Below are 20,216 nucleotides of genomic sequence, written 5' to 3'. Positions count from 1 at the left end.
TTGTCGATTATGAAAGATAAACTTGGATTTTATATAAAATTATTCGTTTATTCTTGTTGTCCAAAGTCTCTTCCCATTCATTTATGCCTTTTAAAACAATATTTAGATCTTAAATAAATTCACATTGGTCATCTTCTTCATTTTCATAATGATCATAACTGTGATTTGCAAAAAAATATGGTTCCCTTTAAACAATTTATCTACTTCAAAATGGCTTCTTGAGATACTTAAAGTCCACTAAAGAATCAACATCATCACTCATTACTTTCATTTGTCTGTTCATCATCTTCAGCAACTCTGTCGCTTTCTCCTTCGTCTCTTCCCCATACCCAACCTGTAACACCAAGAACATCTTCTGAAACGCTCCCAAACGCACCGCTTCCTCAACAGCAGACGCGTTCCCTGTTTTACACAGCTTCAAAATCACAGACACTGAGCTCCTCGTCGCTTCTTCAGAGACCTTAAGAATCTTCTTCACCAAAAGCGGCACCACCAACGCGTTTCTCCTCACTTCCTCTATCCCTTCACTTGTTTCGCAAACCGCGTCTAGAACCGCTAATGCTCTCTCGCAAACGCTGTTCTCACCATCGATGATCATCTCCACCATTTGATTCACGAGGCCGATTTCGAGAAACGCAGACGCGATCTCTGGCTTTTGCAAGACCATTTGAGAAACCGCTGTCAACGAAGATTTCGTCGCGCTAGAGGAAACCGAATCGCGAATCAGTTCAAGAAACGCTGCCGCGACTCCGTTCTCCTCCGCAAACGCGTGAACTTGCGTTTCTTCCAACGATAGAATCTCCTTCAACAGAAGCGCAGCGTTTTCACGAACGGTATCGTCCTTGCTACTCAAGAAACCCGCGATGCAACGAAACGACGACGCAGACGCCAGTGTCGTTAAACCCTCCCACCCAATAGGAACCATCCACGTCAGCATAGACAAAATCTTTCCCAACAGAGACGTTAATTTATCGTCTCCCGAGAACTTTTCGAAACAAGCACACAAAACCAATGCGACGCCGTTTTCGATAATACAATTTCTATTTTTCTCGCTTTCACTCTCCAACTTCTTAATCCTCAAAATAATCTCCTCGCATTTCTCGTAATCCCCACGCCGCGTAGCAGAGGATAGCTTTCTGCAGATCTCGTAGACCTCACACGGCATCAAAGGGACACGTGGCGTTGGGATCCGCTCAATCAACGACGAACCAATCTCCACGCACCATCCTTGGATCATCTTGCGAATCGTGTGGTTCGGGATCTGATCGAATGTGGTCAAGACCGTGTTCGTGACAGGACACGTGTTGTTCCCTGATTCGATCCATTTTTCGATGCTTGTGCGATCGTAGGTAATGCCTGTGGAGATTATCACCGGATCTTTCATGAGATCGATCGAGATTGGGCATTGAAACTCCGGCGGGATCGTTATGTCCGGCTCCGATGTCGATTCCGACCAACTCATTACCGGAGCTATCTTCTTCTTGCTAGCTCCACGTAGTCTCATTCCCCATGTAAAACCCATCTTTTGTGAAGCAAAACAATGTAAAGATTGAATTGAGAGATTATAGTTTTTTCTGAGGGTTTTATAAAATAATAAAAACCATATTTATACTATTTTTTTGCAAGTGGTCGGTCAAAGTTTTACGAGTGAAAAGAATGAGCAGAAGTTTATTAGGTCTTAATTTGCAAGCTGTTTGGTCTTAGCAAGTGGAAAAATTTGACCGTTGAACTTTTCAAGGAAGAACAGAACCATAAAGTAGAAAGCAGATCTTCTAGTTCTAAGACCCAGATCCATAGACTCGGGCCTTACGGTGGGATACATCACATATGGACAGGTCTTGGCAAATGGCAATGCTGTAGCATTGACCGTTGCAACTATAACATTTAGTTCACGGAGAGACTGATTCAATAGACGGATTATCTATTTTTGACTTTACATAATTATATTCATCTTTCTCTATCAAACTTTATATTCATTTTATTTTATTTTATTTGTTACTAAAAAAATCTATATTTAATAACGAACTACAAATATATATTTTTAAAACGGTACAAGCAAAAACCTTAACCAGATAAACCGATTCTTAAACAACTGATTATTTGATATGGCTAGACAAATTATTCGTTGAATTTGATTCGATCCAAAAATTTCGAATATCTATAAAGTTTCGAATTAAAAAAAAAAAGCTAAATGTGATATCCATAAAAATAGAGACAAATCATAAAATGGTTGTTTGTATATGTGTACAAACTAAAACTAATAGAAGCTTTGATATATATTTTCAATTTATATTGAAAATTATTTTAATAGATTTAGACACTGAATATATTTAATATCCCGAAGATATTGTAATTTCTGCTCACATATTTAATATCAAAATCTAAACAAATGACAAACTTTTTTTAAAAAAATAATAGAGATCCACAAGATACTGCTAGACGTGCTGACATACATTGTTGTATTGCATGATGCGAATGCTGAAGATGAAAAAGAATGACTTCCGACAAAACCCTCAACCTACACAACTCTTATGCCTACAAAATATTTGTCGGATGGATGGTTCTTATTGCCAGGATGCGTTGTTTGGTGGTTTTAGTTGGGTTTAAAAAGACTCATATCGCGAGATCCAACTATTATAAACCATTAACCAATGGCGGAGGATATCTTCCCTACTCTTAAAAACCAAATGCTAATTTGAATTTTGAATTGTATCTTCCAACATTCAATAGTTCTAAAATTTCGGAAATACTATCAAGAGATAATAGTGATGGTTCAAAATTAAAATATATTTGAAGTTTTTCGACAGAGTTGAAGGACGTAGCGAAGCTAAAAAGACATACTAATTTTATATGTTTTATTGCCAAAAAAAGAAGCTCTTTTCGTATTATTCATTGTTAATAATGGTACTAACCCAAAATTTCTATTAAGTTTGTTATCTTCTTCTTTATCCCATAAAGAGATTGAATAGAAGGAACGACTTTTTTTTCCACTATAATTTATAAAATAAGTGTTTAAATGTCCTTCAAAAGTAAGTAAGCTCGTAATACTGCATCTCTTCCCAGTCCAGGGCCTTTATTGGAATGTGTGAAGAGTCAGATGGTTTGGCAATTTCTCGGGGGCTGATGACTCAAGAAGATTTTGTTAGATATGTTCCTCTTGCAGACATTTATATAGCACATTAACCAGCCTTATATAAGGACTGACATATGACCACTTCCATTAAACCAAGTGTTTATCAAGGTCTAGACACAGTAAACCAGCTTCTTCTTTTTTGAAAAAGGGCTGAGAAAACAGTTTTTGTTTTTTGCAGTATGATAATTAACAGTTTCTCATCGAATTAGTTAATTTCATTTTGTTTACTCGTTTTTTTTGTTATGGTCAATCTTATGGTTTGTATCATCATATATATTATCAAACATATATACAAAGTTATTATATATTTAGAATAATTGGTTAGGTTATTCTTATCATTATTCTTATAGTATAATTAGATATTATCGGAAAAAGGATATAATTGGTGCAAACAAACAAAACTAATAATTTATTATTTTCCTAAACTCAATAACATTCCAAAAACGTTTACTACTTCCAAGAAATCATCTTAAATAAAATGATAACAAGCAATTAGCACAAACTAAGAAATTATCGGATATTTTACGGGAAATCGGCAAAAAAATACTGAACTTTTCAGAAATTACCAAAAGAAACCTAGATATATGGACTGTTCAAACAAAACACAAACTTTTCATTGACTTTAGAATTAATTAACAATGTTTTCGTTGACTTGCCAATTTAGCACATTGTTAGCAAATTTAACAGAAAAAATGACATCGTTAAATGAAACAATGTCGTTTTGAAATGAGATGAAACGACGTCGTTTTACATGATTTGTAAAATAAAATCAAGTCGATCACTGGGTTCGAACCCAGGTTATTTGGATCAAATGACAAGGGACTTTACCACTAGGCTAGTGGCTCAATCAATAAAGTTATTAACACATTTAATTATATTTGGTACTGATTGAATATAAAAAAATTATCTAAAAACTTAAAAAGATTTTTAAAATTTTTAAAAACTGAAAAATCAATTCCAAAAAAGAAAATTTTATTTTTTCGGATTATAAAAAAATTGAAAAAAATTGAAAAAATCGAAATTTTTTCCAAAAAGTTATAAATATTTCGAATTTGAAAACATAAAATCAGAAACTGTAAAAAAATAAATAATAATAATAAATTATTTTTTATAGTTTCTGATTATATGTTTTCAGATTTGAAAATTTTTATCACTTTTTTTTGAATTTTGTTTTCGAATTATTTTATTTTTCAATTTTTCTTTTAATAATTTGAAAAAAAGAAAAATTTTCTTTTTGGGCATTTAAAAAAAAAAAAAAAATTTTTTATAGATTCGAATTATTTTCAGATTCTAACTTATTTTTATAACTTTTTTTTGCTATTTTCGATTTTTTTATTTATTTTCAAAATTTTTAATCCTAAAATGAATTTTTTTTTTGAATTTGTTTTTAAAAATGAAAATTTTGGAAGATTTTTGATTTTTTAAAGGAAAAATAAAAATTTATTTTTAATTTCAGTTTCAAAATTAATTTTATAAAAAAAATCTTTATTTTTCACATTTTTGGAATTTTAAAGACCTTTTAAATGTTTAGAGAATTTTTTATATTGAAAATCAATACCAAATAAAACTAAACGTGTTTATTCTTACATTTAATGAGCCACTAGTCTAGTGGTAAAATACCTTGCTATTTGATCCAAATAACCTGGGTTCGAACCCTAGTGTCTACCAATTTTTATTTTCAAATCGTGTAAAATTAAACGACGTCGTTTCACTTAACGCCAACAGTTAATGATGTCTTAACTCTCGTTTAACGGTGTGCTAATTTGGTCAGTCAATCGTAAGTTTCTTAATAATCTAAATAAGTCGATAAAAGTTCAGGGTTTTATTGACCAGACAAGTGTACAGATTTCTTTTGGCAATTTTTGAAAAGTTCAGTGTTTTTTGACCGATTTCCTGGTATTTTACTTTTGTTGGTTAGTAACCTAAGATATTATAGGATACTTATAATTCCGTACTTTCCTTATCAATAACATTACATAAATTCTGTAAATATAAAAAACAATGACAATAATTTGTTTCTGTTTTTTTCTGGAAAAATGGGTTTGGGTTAAACTATAAGAGCATCATTATTGCTGGGACAAAATTTTGAGTTCTTAACATTTTTAATTATTATTTTTAGAGTAAGAGACAATGTTAAGATACAATAGAAAATATGCAAATTATTGGTAAATACTTTATGTTGTTTCTTAGTAAATAAATGAAAGATTTACACACTGAGTCACTTTTGCACTTATAAATATCACAGAAAGTCACTTATGACTACATGAGCACTTTTGTCTAACTTCTCGTTAGAAATCAGAAGAGAGAGGTTGTTATAGTTGACTTTCCATTATTTTGCCATCCTCTCATGTCTTCTCTTTCTAACTAGGATACATTTTTAGGCGGGATTCATTTACAGCCCTTGATCCTTAAATAAAACGGAGGGTTCAGATTATTTTATCCAGATCTGGACAAGACATCAATCTGTTTTCACCACCACCCTTGGATCTTCGTCTCTTTCTATCTGTTTGACGATCTGGATTTTTCCCTGTGTTTTCACCTCTTTCTTCGTCTCTTTCTATCTGTTTGACGGTCTGGATCAAAATAGTATCCATGTGTACACATAATTTTTGATATCGACATGTTCATATAATTCTTACTATCGATGTGTACAAATAGAATTCATGTGTACACATACTTGTTGTTATCCACATGTACACTATGAAATCAGTCTACACAATTACACAAACTCTGCTGCTTCTTGGGTTTGTACAAGTTATTTGTACGTTTTTTTTTTGTAAATTAGTGTACATGTAAGCTTTTGTGAATTAATGTACATGTGTAAAGTCAATATTATGTGTACACGTTGAACTTATCAAAACAGTTTGAGTCCACTATTATCAAAAATTTCCAATCGTTTGTGTAGGCTATAAAAAGCTAAAAAAATGTGAGTGAAATCAGAGCTTTTTATTATTAAAATGTGAGCTCTGCATCAATACATACACAGACAACACAACAAACATCAGAACTTGTTAAGAAATCAGAGCGTACAAAGTTCACACTACCACATGTACAAGAAAAAAATGTCTCACATGTTCCAGTTTACAGACGCGTACACATGTACATATAAAACATTGTACGCATGTACAACCTAGCATTACACAGGTACACGTAAACATGTACACAAAGCACACCTCCTCACTGGCAACCTGGAAAGGTTTCCAAAGCACGACCCCAGAAGCTGTTCCATCTCGCCAATACTTTCAAACACATCCTTCACCAGAAAAAGGTACACCAAAAAAGGTATATGTCTGTCGTAAACAACCGCATCAGTAACCTCTCATTCACAACTCCCTCCTTTGTTTGTGCCATATCTGCAAAACAACCAAACAAAACAAGAAAATATATGACATTGTGTTTATCTTTAAAGTTCAGTTGGGCATTTTAGCGAACATGTGGTATGCAACTCTAAAAAAAATAGTTTTACAAAGAACAATGCAGAACAAAGAACATTAGCCATGTACAACTCAGAACAAAAATAGGTCAAGGGTAGCACCAACTAACCCACAACGTGTTCTTTCCCAGGCCGCTGACGAAACCCCGACGGCTCCTCCGCTTCACCACGGTTCTCCGACGAATCCTCCGCTTCAAAACCCAAAGCAAGTAAAACGATCTTAGCGGAGAAGAAGAAGGCAAAATAAATACAGTACTAATTCTGAACGGAACCCTAATCGGAATCGATGAAACGGAAAACCGAGAAAGAGAGAAATAATCAAAACGGAACCCTAAACCGAACATTCCGACAAACCTTTGGCGGGCCGGCGCGCACTCCTCCTCATGGCGGTCTGTAAACGGAAATCAGTCTCCTGCTATGAAAACGGTTTATCGGCGATTAATGGGGAAACGAAACTTCCTGCTCTGAAATTATGAATATCGATGAGAGTGGAGAGAGAAACTAAAAATATCTCACGGCTTTTCAGTTTTTTAATATTAAAAGGAAAAAAAATCCCTTTCAATTTGAATTTCAAAACCGTAACGAGACCTAAGTGCTCTCTCTAACCAAAACGAAACTAGTTGGGCCATTCGCTTAAGAAAGTGTCTTAGTATAGGAAAGTGACTTATTGTGGTGCTTAAAGTCAAAAAGTGACTTAGAATATAAATCTCTCTAAATAAATTGGTAGATACATACAAGGCCATATAATTTTACCTGTCCTCACATAATCTTGTAGCATGTTTTGCTGATGAAGAAGCTGTCCATAGAAGTGGAAATACATTTTGGCCGAGGACGCCTCAATCTTATCGTCAAACTTGCTTTTACTAGCTGAAACTGTGGATGATCCTATAAACAGACGCATGACAAGACATAATCAAGGAGGAGTATGCCGTAGGCACATAAAGCAACTGAATCTGTGGAGTCAAAGCATACATACGTCGAACAAGAGCATTGTTTCTCCATTCCTCAAACGAATCACAAAACTCCTTGCTATCCTTCTCACTTCCAAACTTTATATATTAACTCCTTTGGAGAATGATTTCTGTTGCAAATCCAAACAAAATATAAATGAACAACACATTACTGATTAAGCGGCGAAAAGAGATTCACTCCCACGAAGAAGACCCATGGGTGAGAGAGCCACTTAGTGAAGGAACTCCTCTCAACAAAAACACAAGCTCCATTAACAGCAAAGGTCCACCTAAAACAACACAAACTAATTTCATCACTTGAAAAGACAAAATCTTTATAAGAGATTGAATTCCACAGACCAAACAATCAAAAGAGAATCTTGACTTTGAAAGCTCAGAACACTTTCTTTAGACTGTTTATACGCAGACCTCTGCAAACTGGAGTCTTTGGCACTGACGCCTCTTTACATTGTCACATTCATCTAGTACTTCTTTGGAAGATTGTCCACTGCCGGGCCATGAGTTGTAGCAGCAGCCATTGCAACATTATATATCTTCGCACGCTTTGCAGTTTATTGAAAAGGATTGAGAATCATTAAAACAGCAGTGTAAACACCAATCTGAAAGAGAGCACAGTTTCCTGCACACATACCTCTTTACGGCCGGGGATAGATGCACACAAACCTCCTAAGAGCTTCCAGCACCACAACGTTATTCCCTCAGCTGTTGTCACCTTTTGCAGATTTCTTCTGATTATCGCTTAACGTAGTAAGATTATCATCATATAGAGTCCTAGCTAGAAGTCTCATCAGCCTGGAAAATTAATGCAAATTAGCAACATAGGAAATGCAAAAAAATAGTTTGACAAAAAGGTCCCGCTTGAACACATATATGAAACGAAGTGTGTTCATGGATAGAGTCATAGAGAGAACTTAGGTCGGATTCAATAAGCATGAGCTTTGAATAGGAGCTGTCGTACTGCTTAAGCTCCTGCTCTGCAATTTCTCCGAACCCAGACGGCGACGTTCCAGGAGATTACTCGCCGGAAACGGAACCGGTCAACTGTCTCCGCCGAACCATCCATCATGAGATTGGAATAGAAAACCCATGAAATCGTCTTCGAAAACTCTTCTTCTTTATCGAAATCCAGAAGAAGAGAATATTGATTTTGAGCAAATGCATCGCAAAACAAGAGAGAGAGAAGAGTCGTTTTTTTGTCCCTAATTGACACGTGCCCTTAAAAACCAACATGAAACACTTCTTATTTAACATACTCTGTTTCGTTTTTAACCATTTTTGATTTAAATTTCGCGATTTATTACCTAAGAAGTGGCTTAAGAAGTGCCGATAAAGGTGCTCTAATGTCCATTGTCCACTATAGTACGGTCCACTATGTAATTGTAAATTATGATATACCAAATTTTAATTATAACAATATGGCTTAATTCACTAACTTAAATTAGGCTTGCTAAATAAAATTTATTTTTGAATGTTTTTTTGTGATAACTTGCTTTCATTATTTTATTTATGTTTATATCTAAATAATTTATTTATTTTTTAAAAAATCTCAATATCAAATTTGAAACTATATTCAACTTTACATCAAAATATTTTATAATATAATTAAATAAAACCAACAAGTATACTTAAAAGTTTAATATTTTACCCATTAATGTTTACTTTACCAAATAAAATGAATAAAAACACGATGAAAAACACAATTTCATACTTTATTGATGGAGGCTAAACACATTGAACAAGACACACTAATGTCAAAACTTAATAACATATGGATCTATAATAAGAACATAAGCAATTAAATTTATAGCATTGTAAAAATTAAAGCATATAATTATAAAATAAACAATATGTGCGGATACGCGGATCAAAGGCTAGTATATAACTAAATATTACAGAAATATTAATTAATAAAATGGTCTACTAAAATATAAAATTTTACATAGAAACACATAATTAACTAGTAAACTATAAACAACATGCCACATTATTCCATAAAAATAATTACATAATGTTCTCATCTATGATCAACTAGTGCATTTAAATTAAAAATGACTCTCTTTATTTTTACTTTGTAGATTACAAACTAAAAATGATTGAAATCAGTATCTTCATTTTCCATCATTTCAACTGTTATTTCTGCCACTAATCATGTATTCCTCATCAACAAAAAGACGTCAAAAACAACAGCAACAACAACCATCTTCGGCTACACAAAATTTGTTTGAATAATATTTTAGAAATTTCAGAAGTTCTAGATTAAATTTAATTAAATATTAGTGTTGTATAGTATCTAAATTTTTATAATATTTATGTATAATGTACTTTAAAAATGTTAAGTTTCGTTTGTATTATTTTTGTTTTCTATATCTAGTTTTTAATTATTTCACATACTTTTAAAGTTTTATTTAATTTTATGTGTAAAACTTAAATTTATAAAAAAAATTAAAATATTTATGAGATGTAAATTGAAGGATAAAACAATAAATGAAAAAAATATTTGAGAATCATAAATGTAATGTGTAATTATAAAGATCAAAATGCAAATAAAAATATGAAATTTCACATTTCAAGTTTTTGTATTTCAACCAGTAAATTATTTCAGCTAAAATTAACTCATTATAAAAAATATTGATTTTTATCCTTTGTTTTTGTATTTGAATAAATGATGTTTTTATTTTAGTTAATGCATTTTTCTTTAAAAGAAAAACATAAATCAAATCTAAAAATATGAGTGGTGTAACTTTATTGGAAAGCAAACATTTTTTTTGTAAAACTAAAAATTAACAGATAAAAATATGTCTATAGCTTTTATTAATATGTATGAAAATTCTTAAACTTCAATCATTCATAAATAGAGGGAAGTATCATCTTATGTTCTTCTCTCCAGCCTTAGACTATGTACAATGGAGGAGTTGAATAAAAGATTCAACAACTGAATCACTACAATGAAGGTGTTGAAGAATGAAATTTGATGATGTGGATTAATTGGTGTTGAATAAGATGTTGAACATGTTGAATAAGAAGAAAGTGGAGACCACCGACGACACATGTCACTTTCTAAAATTTTTTGATATTTTCATATCCTCTTAGTTATTTAAAACCAATAATCTCACTATAAATAAAAACTAAGTTTATTTAATTTGGATACATATAAAAATAATTATTAATTAGTAAAATAGAGTATTGAATTTTATTCAACAAAACTATTGTAGTGGATATAAGTTGAATATGTGTTGAATGATGAGATGGAAGAAAAAGAATATGACATGGAAGATTAAAAGATGAAATGGATGGTGTTGAATCTTGAAACCATTGTACATAGTCTTATTATTGTTATTCATGTATATAAATATTTATTATGAGGAGATATAGAAAAATAATTTAACAGTTGTATCTCTCCAATGACATGTTGAATTAAAGTTTTAATGACAAGACTGACTATCTTGTAGGAGTATATCACAACGTGCATATGATATCAATCGAAATCGGTCATTTATTTAAACTTTCGAAAAAGTGAGGAGGAAAGGACCAAAGAAAAGAGACATAAACTTACCAAGATTAATAAAAAAAAAAATTGGGAAAGAAAGATTTGGAATGAAAATTAGCAAATGCTTTTAACTGAGCTAGTGTCTTTCAAGATTTAAGCATGAGCATGATGAATATGGTAGAGATAGTGTTGGTTGTTGAAGACACAAGTCCAACAAGTACTGTTTACATTTCCAAAGCTTGGTTCCTTTGGCATCGTCAATGGTCTGCTCGATCTACACCCAATACATTGATTTGAAAAGGAAAAAAAATTAGATCCATAATAAAACCATTTGAATCATTTAAAGTCGCTTTAGGACCAAACTAACCTCTGTGGGAGGAACGGTCTATCGAAGAAAGGCATTAGTTGAGCTTTTGGAACCATTTCCTTTCTTAGCATGCGAATCTCTTCCTCTTCTATCATCTGTTCCGATTTAATAACAAGGTTTATTTTCTGGAATTCTTCTTTAACCGATTCCGTGTAAACTTACTCTTTTAGTTTAAGAAGTTCCGGTTCTATAGTTTACAAAAAAAAGTTCCGGTTCTATATCTATGTACAGTCGATGGAATGTTTACAGGACTCATATTAAACCGAAATTCCGGCGTATACCTTACACACAGAAACTAATTAGATCTTCGGTTTCTCGACTAGCCATGCTCATGTAAAAGTACGGTACCGTGTTAGACCTTGTCTGATGTTATTATATAGTTTATTCTATATTTTACTCTAAAAGAGTAACTCTATTGTAAAATTGAATTTGTTCTAATGATTTATTCTATAATATAGTTACTCTATTATAAAGTAGAATATAGAAAAATATTATCATTTTGTTCTATTTTTGGAGTGAAAATGCAACATTCATCTATTTCAATCTTTTATAGAGTAAATTATCTGAGTAAATCTAATTCTATAATAAAATTATTTTATTTTAGAGTAAAATATTATAGAGTATCACTGGAGATGCACTTAATAGGAAACAGTCCAAGTGAAACCAACACAGGTCAGAGTACTATTTTCGGTTGAATTGGTTAAGGTTTTTCTCTAACCAGATGCTAAGTAAGCATTTGTTTTTTGTAGATTACCTTCTGCAACCTCTCTTCTTGTTTCTTCTGTAGTTTTGTGATATAATAATTTGTTGCAACCTGCGAATACAAGGAATGAGCTACATATGGAAATTGAAAAGCAAAATTAATAACAAAATAACATTGAGGAAAATCGTGTAAACCGTGTAGTTGAACATGGCACGTTTCACTGCTCTCTCGCCAGAGTGAAGCTTGAACTCAAGAGGCTTTTTGTTCTCTTTTGCTGGTGCCTTTGCAGGTGCCTTTGCAACATTCTGATTAAATTGAAAAAACAATTAAGTACATGCATGTTAACCACTCGAACAGTAAATATGTTCATGTAAGACGGTATTTTAGCATGTGCAATATTGGTTAATTTGAGCAAGTGCCGATATAGTAGAAGATATGTTTCTATTATTATTTTCAAAATATTTTAATATTGTAGGAGTCTTAATTTCTAAAAAGAACCGGACTAGTAATTATGGCTGATAAAAGTGTGTATAAAAATCTCAAATAATTTGAGTCGGCTGGTGTTTATGCTGCATGTAAACACATAATGCATATCTGTAACAGTTATGATCGTGTATAAACCGTAATAAAACGAGGACGTAGATGAGAGTTGTAACTTGTATATTTTCTTGAGTAAAATATTTTCGTATATAGTTACAAAAAAAATATATATATATTTTCGTATAACAAACCCCTTTCTTTTTTGAGTTATATTGTGGATACTGACTGGATAGCAGTTATCTTATTTTTTTTTTTTAAATTCATAGTTGAAGAAAAACCATAGTTGATGTAGAATCTCTATATGGATACCTTAGCAGCGGCTGCCTTGGTTTTGTCATCCGCTCTATCTTTGAGTTCCACTTTGTTCTACAATAAAATTTTCAGTGGATAGTTGAAGAAATTGAATCGTTGTATGAGAATTTACATTGATCAATATAGTAGTTAAGTGCAATCAAAGAAAATTATTGTCTAAATTTTGTTTTACAAAAAAAAAGAAAATTATTGTCTTAGTTTTACAACTTTCGATCGAGACATAATATATACCTACATGTAAAACAAAATTACTTTTAATATCACACGTGTGATATTATTCGATCAGAATTTTTTTGTATTCTATTTACTTCTTTTTTTGCATAACCAACGTGTAATATACCTAGAGTAGAACTCAACAAGCAATACTAGTTAATCAGTTTGTTATAGAAATGGAACCTTTCCAAATTGACTACACGTTACACCACAGACACACACACACCCACACACACACACAAAACTCAACCTTGTGAAACTTTTCATGAAGTGAAATTTTGAAAGACTATATATGTATTACTGGAATATCCCTTGAAATTTCCGATTTCATTATATAGTAATATTTCTATAAAGAACATTCAACTGTAACTTAGTTATACTGATCATATTTGCAGAAAAGTAATGTTTAATTTCATCATCAGAATATTAATTTATTATATTTATTTTGAAACCAGAAGAATGTGTTTAAAAATAAAAACTATAACGTATTGGTGGATTTATTATCGTGTTGCATGCTAAACGACCTTTGCAAAGCATAAACTTAATGTCCATCAAATATTCTTTTCAGTACAAACAAGTTGAGAGTCTTCAAACAAGTGTTTTCCTTTTCCCAAATAAGTCTTGCATCCAAAAGAAGATTGAAAATTTTGATTAAAAGAAGTAATGGTTTAAACTATATACAGTGTTTTGAAAACCGGATCAGACCGGCCGGTTGAACCGGCCCGACCGTGACTCGCTGAAGAAGCCGAGTCCGGTTCGGTTTAAAACCCGGATTTGATAAAAACCAGTAAAACCGGTTGAAACCCGGTAAAACCGGTGACCCGGTTTAATTTTAAAACTTGGTTCTTAAAAATTAACATATAATTAAGTGTTTTTAATTATTACTAGCTAAAATTTAATATTTTATATTAGTGTTCAACTATCACTATTTAATTGATTTTTCATTTTTCTAAGAAAAAATATGAAAAATATATTTTTGACTCTTATATACTATTTTTATTTTACCATATTCTTAAAATTTGAAATGTTAGTTGTAAAAATAAATAAATATGATTATTTTAGCTGTAAATAATTTTTTTTTTTAGTTTACATAGTAATCAGATTTATATTTGTTGTTTATTTTGAGTTAATAAAAAGAAGAATAGAGAAAGTATTATATTTAGAAGTAAAGTTTATATAGTATAAATATATAATTATATATATTTTTATATAAATGAAAAGCTCGGTTCGACCGATTGAACCGGTCTAACCAGTCAACCAGTAGCTTCACCGAGTCGATGTCCGGTCCGGTTTTCAAAACATTGACTATATATACACAAGAAACATTAATGCCTCACAAGAAAATAAACAAATAAATCAAGGAATCTTCATCTCACCAATCCTTTACTGTTGGAACCCAGGGACAGTACAGAAGAAGCTGGACTTATTTTCCCAAACTTCTAAAAATAAGGAGGAAAAAAATTTCTGAGTGTAAATCTCTTAGATTCAGTTAATTTATATATAAACACACGTGCCGAATTTTCTATATGCCTGCAAACATTTACATGCAATGCGTATATACGTGCACGAAAGTAACTAATAACTTGAATGCAGTTTACAAAAAAAGCAACTAATAATTGAAGTTGATGAGAAAAGTAACCAATTATTGAATAACCTTAGGTGAGGATTTTGTGTGTGATGATTTTCCAGTACACATGTCTAGGAGAAGAATTATATAATGAGTATAATATTAGATAGTAGTTGTAAAAGGAATGTATAAAAGGAATAACTAAACCAAAGACCCAAACTAGTTCTTAAGGACTCTCTTCTTCTTTTTTCTGGCTCAACTTATATATGGACTCTTAAATTATAAAGAAGCGAAATAAAAGTATTACTTGATGAGTGAAAGAGAGAAGAGACAGAGTGAATTTATAGAGTGAAGGACGAAGCAAACATAGATACAAGTTTGGACATTAGTAGCTTTCTTAAGTGCCGTCTGCTGCTGCATCAGCAACAAGCTTTAACTAGTGGTTTCTTCATATTTTTATTGTTAATTCAATATAATAACACAAGTGCAAATGTCTCTGTAAACTTGCAAGTGTAATCGACATATATATGTAAGTATTTTTATTTTATTTTTGTTACTATTTGTAGTTTATTTTTGATTCTGTAAAATTTCATCATAGAGAATTTAAACTTAATATTCTAGTCAACAGTCTAAGTTTTTATTTTTAAAACATATATCTCATCCTAAGGTTCTAAAAACAATATGATGGTGCAATTATTCTTTTTAAATTTCGATTTATAAGTTTTTTTTTTTGATTTATAAGTTATCCACTTCTTTAATTAGATTTAAGTGGATCTACCAGTAAAAGTTTAGAATTAGCAAATGTAACAGTGTCATCCCCTATATATTAATCCTGGAACATTGCAACATTGTTTGGTAGCCACGTATCATCATGAGAATTATTCTGAGGATTGTTAGAGAAATAAATTGGTCCATCTACACATATATTATAGTTTTTATTAAATAACTATTAAATCTAATCTATTAATTTAGGGATTATCTACTATTTGAAATTCTCATTTAAATTTTGGACTCTTTCATAATTGTTGCTAGAATATATCATGCCTCTTATATAATGCAACCTACCAACTTAAATTAAACCAAATCTTAACCAACATAGATTAGTTAAACCTAACCAGTAACACTTTTATAATATTTTTGGTTAATCTCTTAATATAATTAGATCATATAAAACTGAATCACTATTAAATCAACGAGTTTCATATCATTCCAGACATAAGAGAAAAAATATCCGACTCATTTACAACGTAAGCATACAAAGACCGTGTATGCTTATGCTCATTGATCTTCCAAAAACCAAATAATTGTGGCATAGACCAACATAGGCTCATATTCGTATCACTAACTTTACTTCCATATATTTACTCTTTGCTTACATCATATCATAACATACACAGTTATGCAAGAACATGACTTTTTTTTGTTCAAACAACCAAATAATGGTGGCATATGGTCAATAGATTTTTTAAATATGTTTTTTATATATTACATTTTACGAGACTATGTGTATAAGTTTTTTTTTTTGAAAAAGAGCATAACTATGTGTATAAGTTAAAAGGTAAAAGGTGTGACAAGGCAAATTATTATACTAAAAATAAAAAAAGATTAAATACAAACTAATAACAAGTACAACACAAATTATAACACTATTAAATTCTATATATATTTAATAAAATATTATATATATGTCTAATATGTATATATATATATATAAATGTTACACAATATATATAATATTATATACACATATTATATATACCATATATTATTAATTGAAATTTGACAAATCAATTTCCGTCCTTTAGGGCGGGTCCTAATCTAGTCAATTATTAATATACAAAAGAATATTCTCTGTTGTTTCCTTAACTAAAACCTACGGAACTTCCTAATATGATTGACATATATATCACCATTAATGATTATGAATAATAAAGATTTGATAATAATTTTTTATCTTCTATACTTTTCGTTTAATTTTATTTGTTAAAATAAATTAAACAATCACATTAAGCATATAATAAAAAATTTATATTTTTTCTTATATGTTGTATTTCGAATTTTTAAAACGATTATAAATTACTAAAAATAGTACAAGCCTCACATTGAAAATTTTGTGATCAATAGTAACTTTTTTTCAGTTCAGTCTATCGTTTTTAATGGGTCTTGAACATTTTTTTAATGATTAACTAAATAAATCACGTACATAAAAGAAAGTGTTTTGGTTTAAAAATTGTTGCATACCCAAAATCAGTATGAACCATCGTCACTTTCATTTAAAATTTGGTTACAATAAAAAATATATGGTTGGGAAAAAAATCCGAATCCAAATAACCGAACCAAATCCAATCTACAAAATAGTATAGAACTTTAATCAATTTGGTTAGATATCTGAACATGTTTAAAATTTTGGTATCTAAAAACCAGAACCGAACCCGATTCGGACCAAAATATTTTGGGTATCCGAGTATATTCGAATCAAATTTATATACTTAAATATATTATTTAAAAAAATTAATATCTCAAAGAAATAAACAAAATACTTAAGATGTTTTTAAATTGTCCAAAATATTTAGATATATATAAAAATAGTAAAAATTATATATTTAAAATAACTAAACATTACTCAAAATACCAAAATACTGAAAATATCTATTCATTTTCTATCCAAATATTTAAGTTAAACCAATTTTTATGTTAAATTTAAGTATTTTGGTATACATTATTCAAATTTATATGTAACATATTATTTTTATTTTTATGTTTTGAGAAATTTAAAGTATATATGAACTTTAAGTTTTTAAAAAATTAAATGGGTTATCTGAATCTAAAACCAAACCGAACATGTAAAGATTCGAACCAAATTTGCAAAGATCCAAACCGAACCTAACCAAACCAAATGATACCTACCTATATGTCATCCCTAATCAAATGTAAAAAAAATTATTGATAACAAAAAAATGTATTATTTATTTAGATACAACATATTTAAAAAAAAAAGTTCACTCCGTGCAAGACGCGGATTATCATCTAGTTATTAGGAAACAAATAAATTAACTTTACAAAACCAGTAGATGTTTTGGTAGTAGTAAATTTATCCACTTACAACAACTCCATGAATCCAGAACTTAATTGGACCGTGTATTTGTGACGCGGTTGTTCCTAGCCACTATATATACACGTTTCTTAATTTTAGATTGATAAGCAATCCAAAGTGTTACGTTCGTAATGTTGCCCGACAATAAAAAAAACAATTGGTAGAGCTTATCTCATGGACCAAACTTTCTGATTAAACTTCTCGCTCATGCATATTTGTAATTTTCCGGGTGTCCTTCATGTTCCTTCAAACCACATCTTCGCGATATATACGTACTTCAATTATATAATCATCCTTTGTTAATCATTCCTTAATTTCTTAGTTTGAGAAGAAATTCCATATTGATTTCCCTCAATTAACTCGTTATATAAGAACTCTCCAACCTCGATGACCATTGTAGATGGTAGGCTTGGGCATTTTAACATGTACCCGAAGACCCGACCCGGAACCGGTCCAAAAAGATCCAACCTGAACCCGATCCGAAAGTTTATAACTATCTTTTGGATCTAAATTTCTTTTATCCAAATAGACCCGGATCCGAAGAGAACCGACCCGAATAGATCCGGACCCGAAAAGAACCGATCCGAATAGACCCGACCCGATAAGAACCGATTTGTACCCGACTTAAAAACATGTATATTCAAAACTATGATTTATTTTGTATTCTATTTTATATATATTATTTTGATTTAGTTGAAATATATTTGTTAATAATATTATTATTATTTTGTAACATTTTGAAGTAATATGAAATTTTAAAATATAAAATTTAGAGTTTAAAAATGTTTAATGTTAATTATTAATAGTTTAATTTAAGTTATTTTGTAAATATTTAGATATATGTGATAAATATTGATTAAATTTAAGTGAGTTTGGGTATGTCATGTATTTTTCAGATCTTAAATACTCGGATCCGATATAGACTCGAAAAATTATAAGTATTTACAGGTATTAGAATTATAGATCCGAACCGATCCGGACCCGACAAGACTTGACCCGGAGAATTATAAGTACCTATATAGGTCTAAATTTTTAGAACTCGAAAGATCCGAACTCGACGGGATCCGACCTGAACCCGACCCGAGGACCCGAATGCCCAGGCCTAGTAGATGGGACGAGACTTAAGTACCTAGCTAGTACAACCGCCGAGCAAATATATAGAATCATTTGCCATTTTTTTTTAATCATTTGCCATCTTGTATCGTGTTTAAGTTCTGTCCATTTGATTTTTATGATTACAGGTTTTTTGGTCGAATATATGATTATAGGTTCGTAATAACTAGCATAAGTGCTATATCAATAAATTAATTGTGTAAACTGACCAAGGTAGCAGTAACCGTCTCGACAAAATTGCAAATTAATGCATACTAACTCATAAGTTATGAGCCACAAAATATCATTTGTTCTTTTTTGATAAATCTTCACCAGAAATAATGATAATAAATTAGAAATATCATTATCAGAACCTTTCGTGGTACAACCAAAATAAAAATTAGAAATACATATTATAGATTAGGGAATATGAATCTTATTAGAGGTAAAACTATTACAATATATAACTTGTATAAAAGCATAAAATAGGTTAATATTATTTTTTGATCAAAAAAGGTTAATATTATTTATATATATATGTTCTTAATACACCCCCTTAATATGAAAATAATTTTGTGACTCCAATCTTAGAAGTTGGTTGAATGAATTGCTGACGACTTAAAAGTTTAGTAAGAGCATCAGGTAACTGATTCTTAATGAAGATCCGAAAGATGCGAATCATGCCAAGTTATATCATGTTTCTGATGAAGTGGTAGTCAATGGCAATGTGCTACATCCAGAAATGAAAAATGGGATTTGCATAGAGATAAATAGCTCTGATGTTGTCATAATACATCACAGGAGCAGTATGTACCTTGATTCTGAGCTCCTGAAAATCGAGCATATCCAACAAACCTCTGATGTTGTATTGGCAACAGCTATGTACATACTCTGTTTAGGTTGATGATCTAGCTACTCCATTATGCTTTTCAGAAGACCAGGACGTATTGGTGTAGACCCAAGGTAAATGATGTACACATTAGTGGATATATAGTCATCACTATCACCTGCCCAATCGGCGTCTGTGAACGCGTGTAGTATCAAAGGAGAAACAACTTTCATGAAAATTCCATGACTCAGAGTCCCTGCCAAGTAATACAACACTCATTTTACAGCTTGCCAATGAGTTTCAGTGGGTTGGTGCATAAAGTGAGACAAACGGTTTACTGCAAAAGAGATGTCAGGTCTGGTGAAAGAAAGATACTGAAGACTCCCGACTACAGACCTATAGTGAGATGCATCTGATATTGGCAGACCATCGTTCAGTTTGAGCTTTGTAGTGGTCTGCATTGGAGTTGACACCG

General features: G+C 31.1%; 2 protein-coding genes across 12 annotated transcripts; both read right to left on the bottom strand.

Annotated features, from left to right (window-relative positions):
• Positions 1 to 101: 101 nt before the first annotated feature.
• LOC108861264 (U-box domain-containing protein 21) lies at positions 102 to 8,745 on the bottom strand. 10 transcript variants are annotated; one of them, XM_057009846.1, is made up of 5 exons: positions 8,169 to 8,745; positions 7,877 to 8,079; positions 7,543 to 7,806; positions 7,320 to 7,451; positions 102 to 1,522 (listed from the first exon to the last, which is right to left on the bottom strand). In XM_057009846.1, exon 5 carries the CDS (start codon positions 1,520 to 1,522, stop codon positions 206 to 208), a length of 1,317 nt encoding a protein of 438 aa, XP_056865826.1. In that variant the 5' UTR covers positions 7,320 to 7,451; positions 7,543 to 7,806; positions 7,877 to 8,079; positions 8,169 to 8,745; the 3' UTR covers positions 102 to 205. The 10 variants fall into 10 exon arrangements, 9 of the variants coding, with proteins under 9 accessions (XP_056865826.1, XP_056865825.1, XP_056865833.1 ...); XM_057009845.1 differs by having other exon boundaries at positions 7,946 to 8,079; XM_057009853.1 differs by having other exon boundaries at positions 7,539 to 7,647; positions 7,946 to 8,079.
• Positions 8,746 to 10,954: 2,209 nt separating this feature from the next.
• Positions 10,955 to 15,146, bottom strand: LOC108852397 (microtubule-destabilizing protein 60-like). 2 transcript variants are annotated; one of them, XM_057007143.1, is made up of 7 exons: positions 14,814 to 15,146; positions 14,536 to 14,598; positions 12,944 to 13,000; positions 12,289 to 12,399; positions 12,146 to 12,205; positions 11,392 to 11,486; positions 10,955 to 11,298 (listed from the first exon to the last, which is right to left on the bottom strand). In XM_057007143.1, exons 1-7 carry the CDS (start codon positions 14,853 to 14,855, stop codon positions 11,178 to 11,180), a joined length of 549 nt encoding a protein of 182 aa, XP_056863123.1. In that variant the 5' UTR covers positions 14,856 to 15,146; the 3' UTR covers positions 10,955 to 11,177. The 2 variants fall into 2 exon arrangements, with proteins under 2 accessions (XP_056863123.1, XP_056863124.1); XM_057007144.1 differs by lacking the exon at positions 14,536 to 14,598 and having other exon boundaries at positions 10,956 to 11,298.
• Positions 15,147 to 20,216: the final 5,070 nt, after the last annotated feature.

This window comes from Raphanus sativus, chromosome 4, assembly GCF_000801105.2.
Source record: "Raphanus sativus cultivar WK10039 chromosome 4, ASM80110v3, whole genome shotgun sequence".
Taxonomy (NCBI): domain Eukaryota; kingdom Viridiplantae; phylum Streptophyta; class Magnoliopsida; order Brassicales; family Brassicaceae; genus Raphanus; species Raphanus sativus.
Note: the sequence above shows the minus strand (reverse complement) of the source record. Positions and strands in the feature narration are given on the sequence as shown.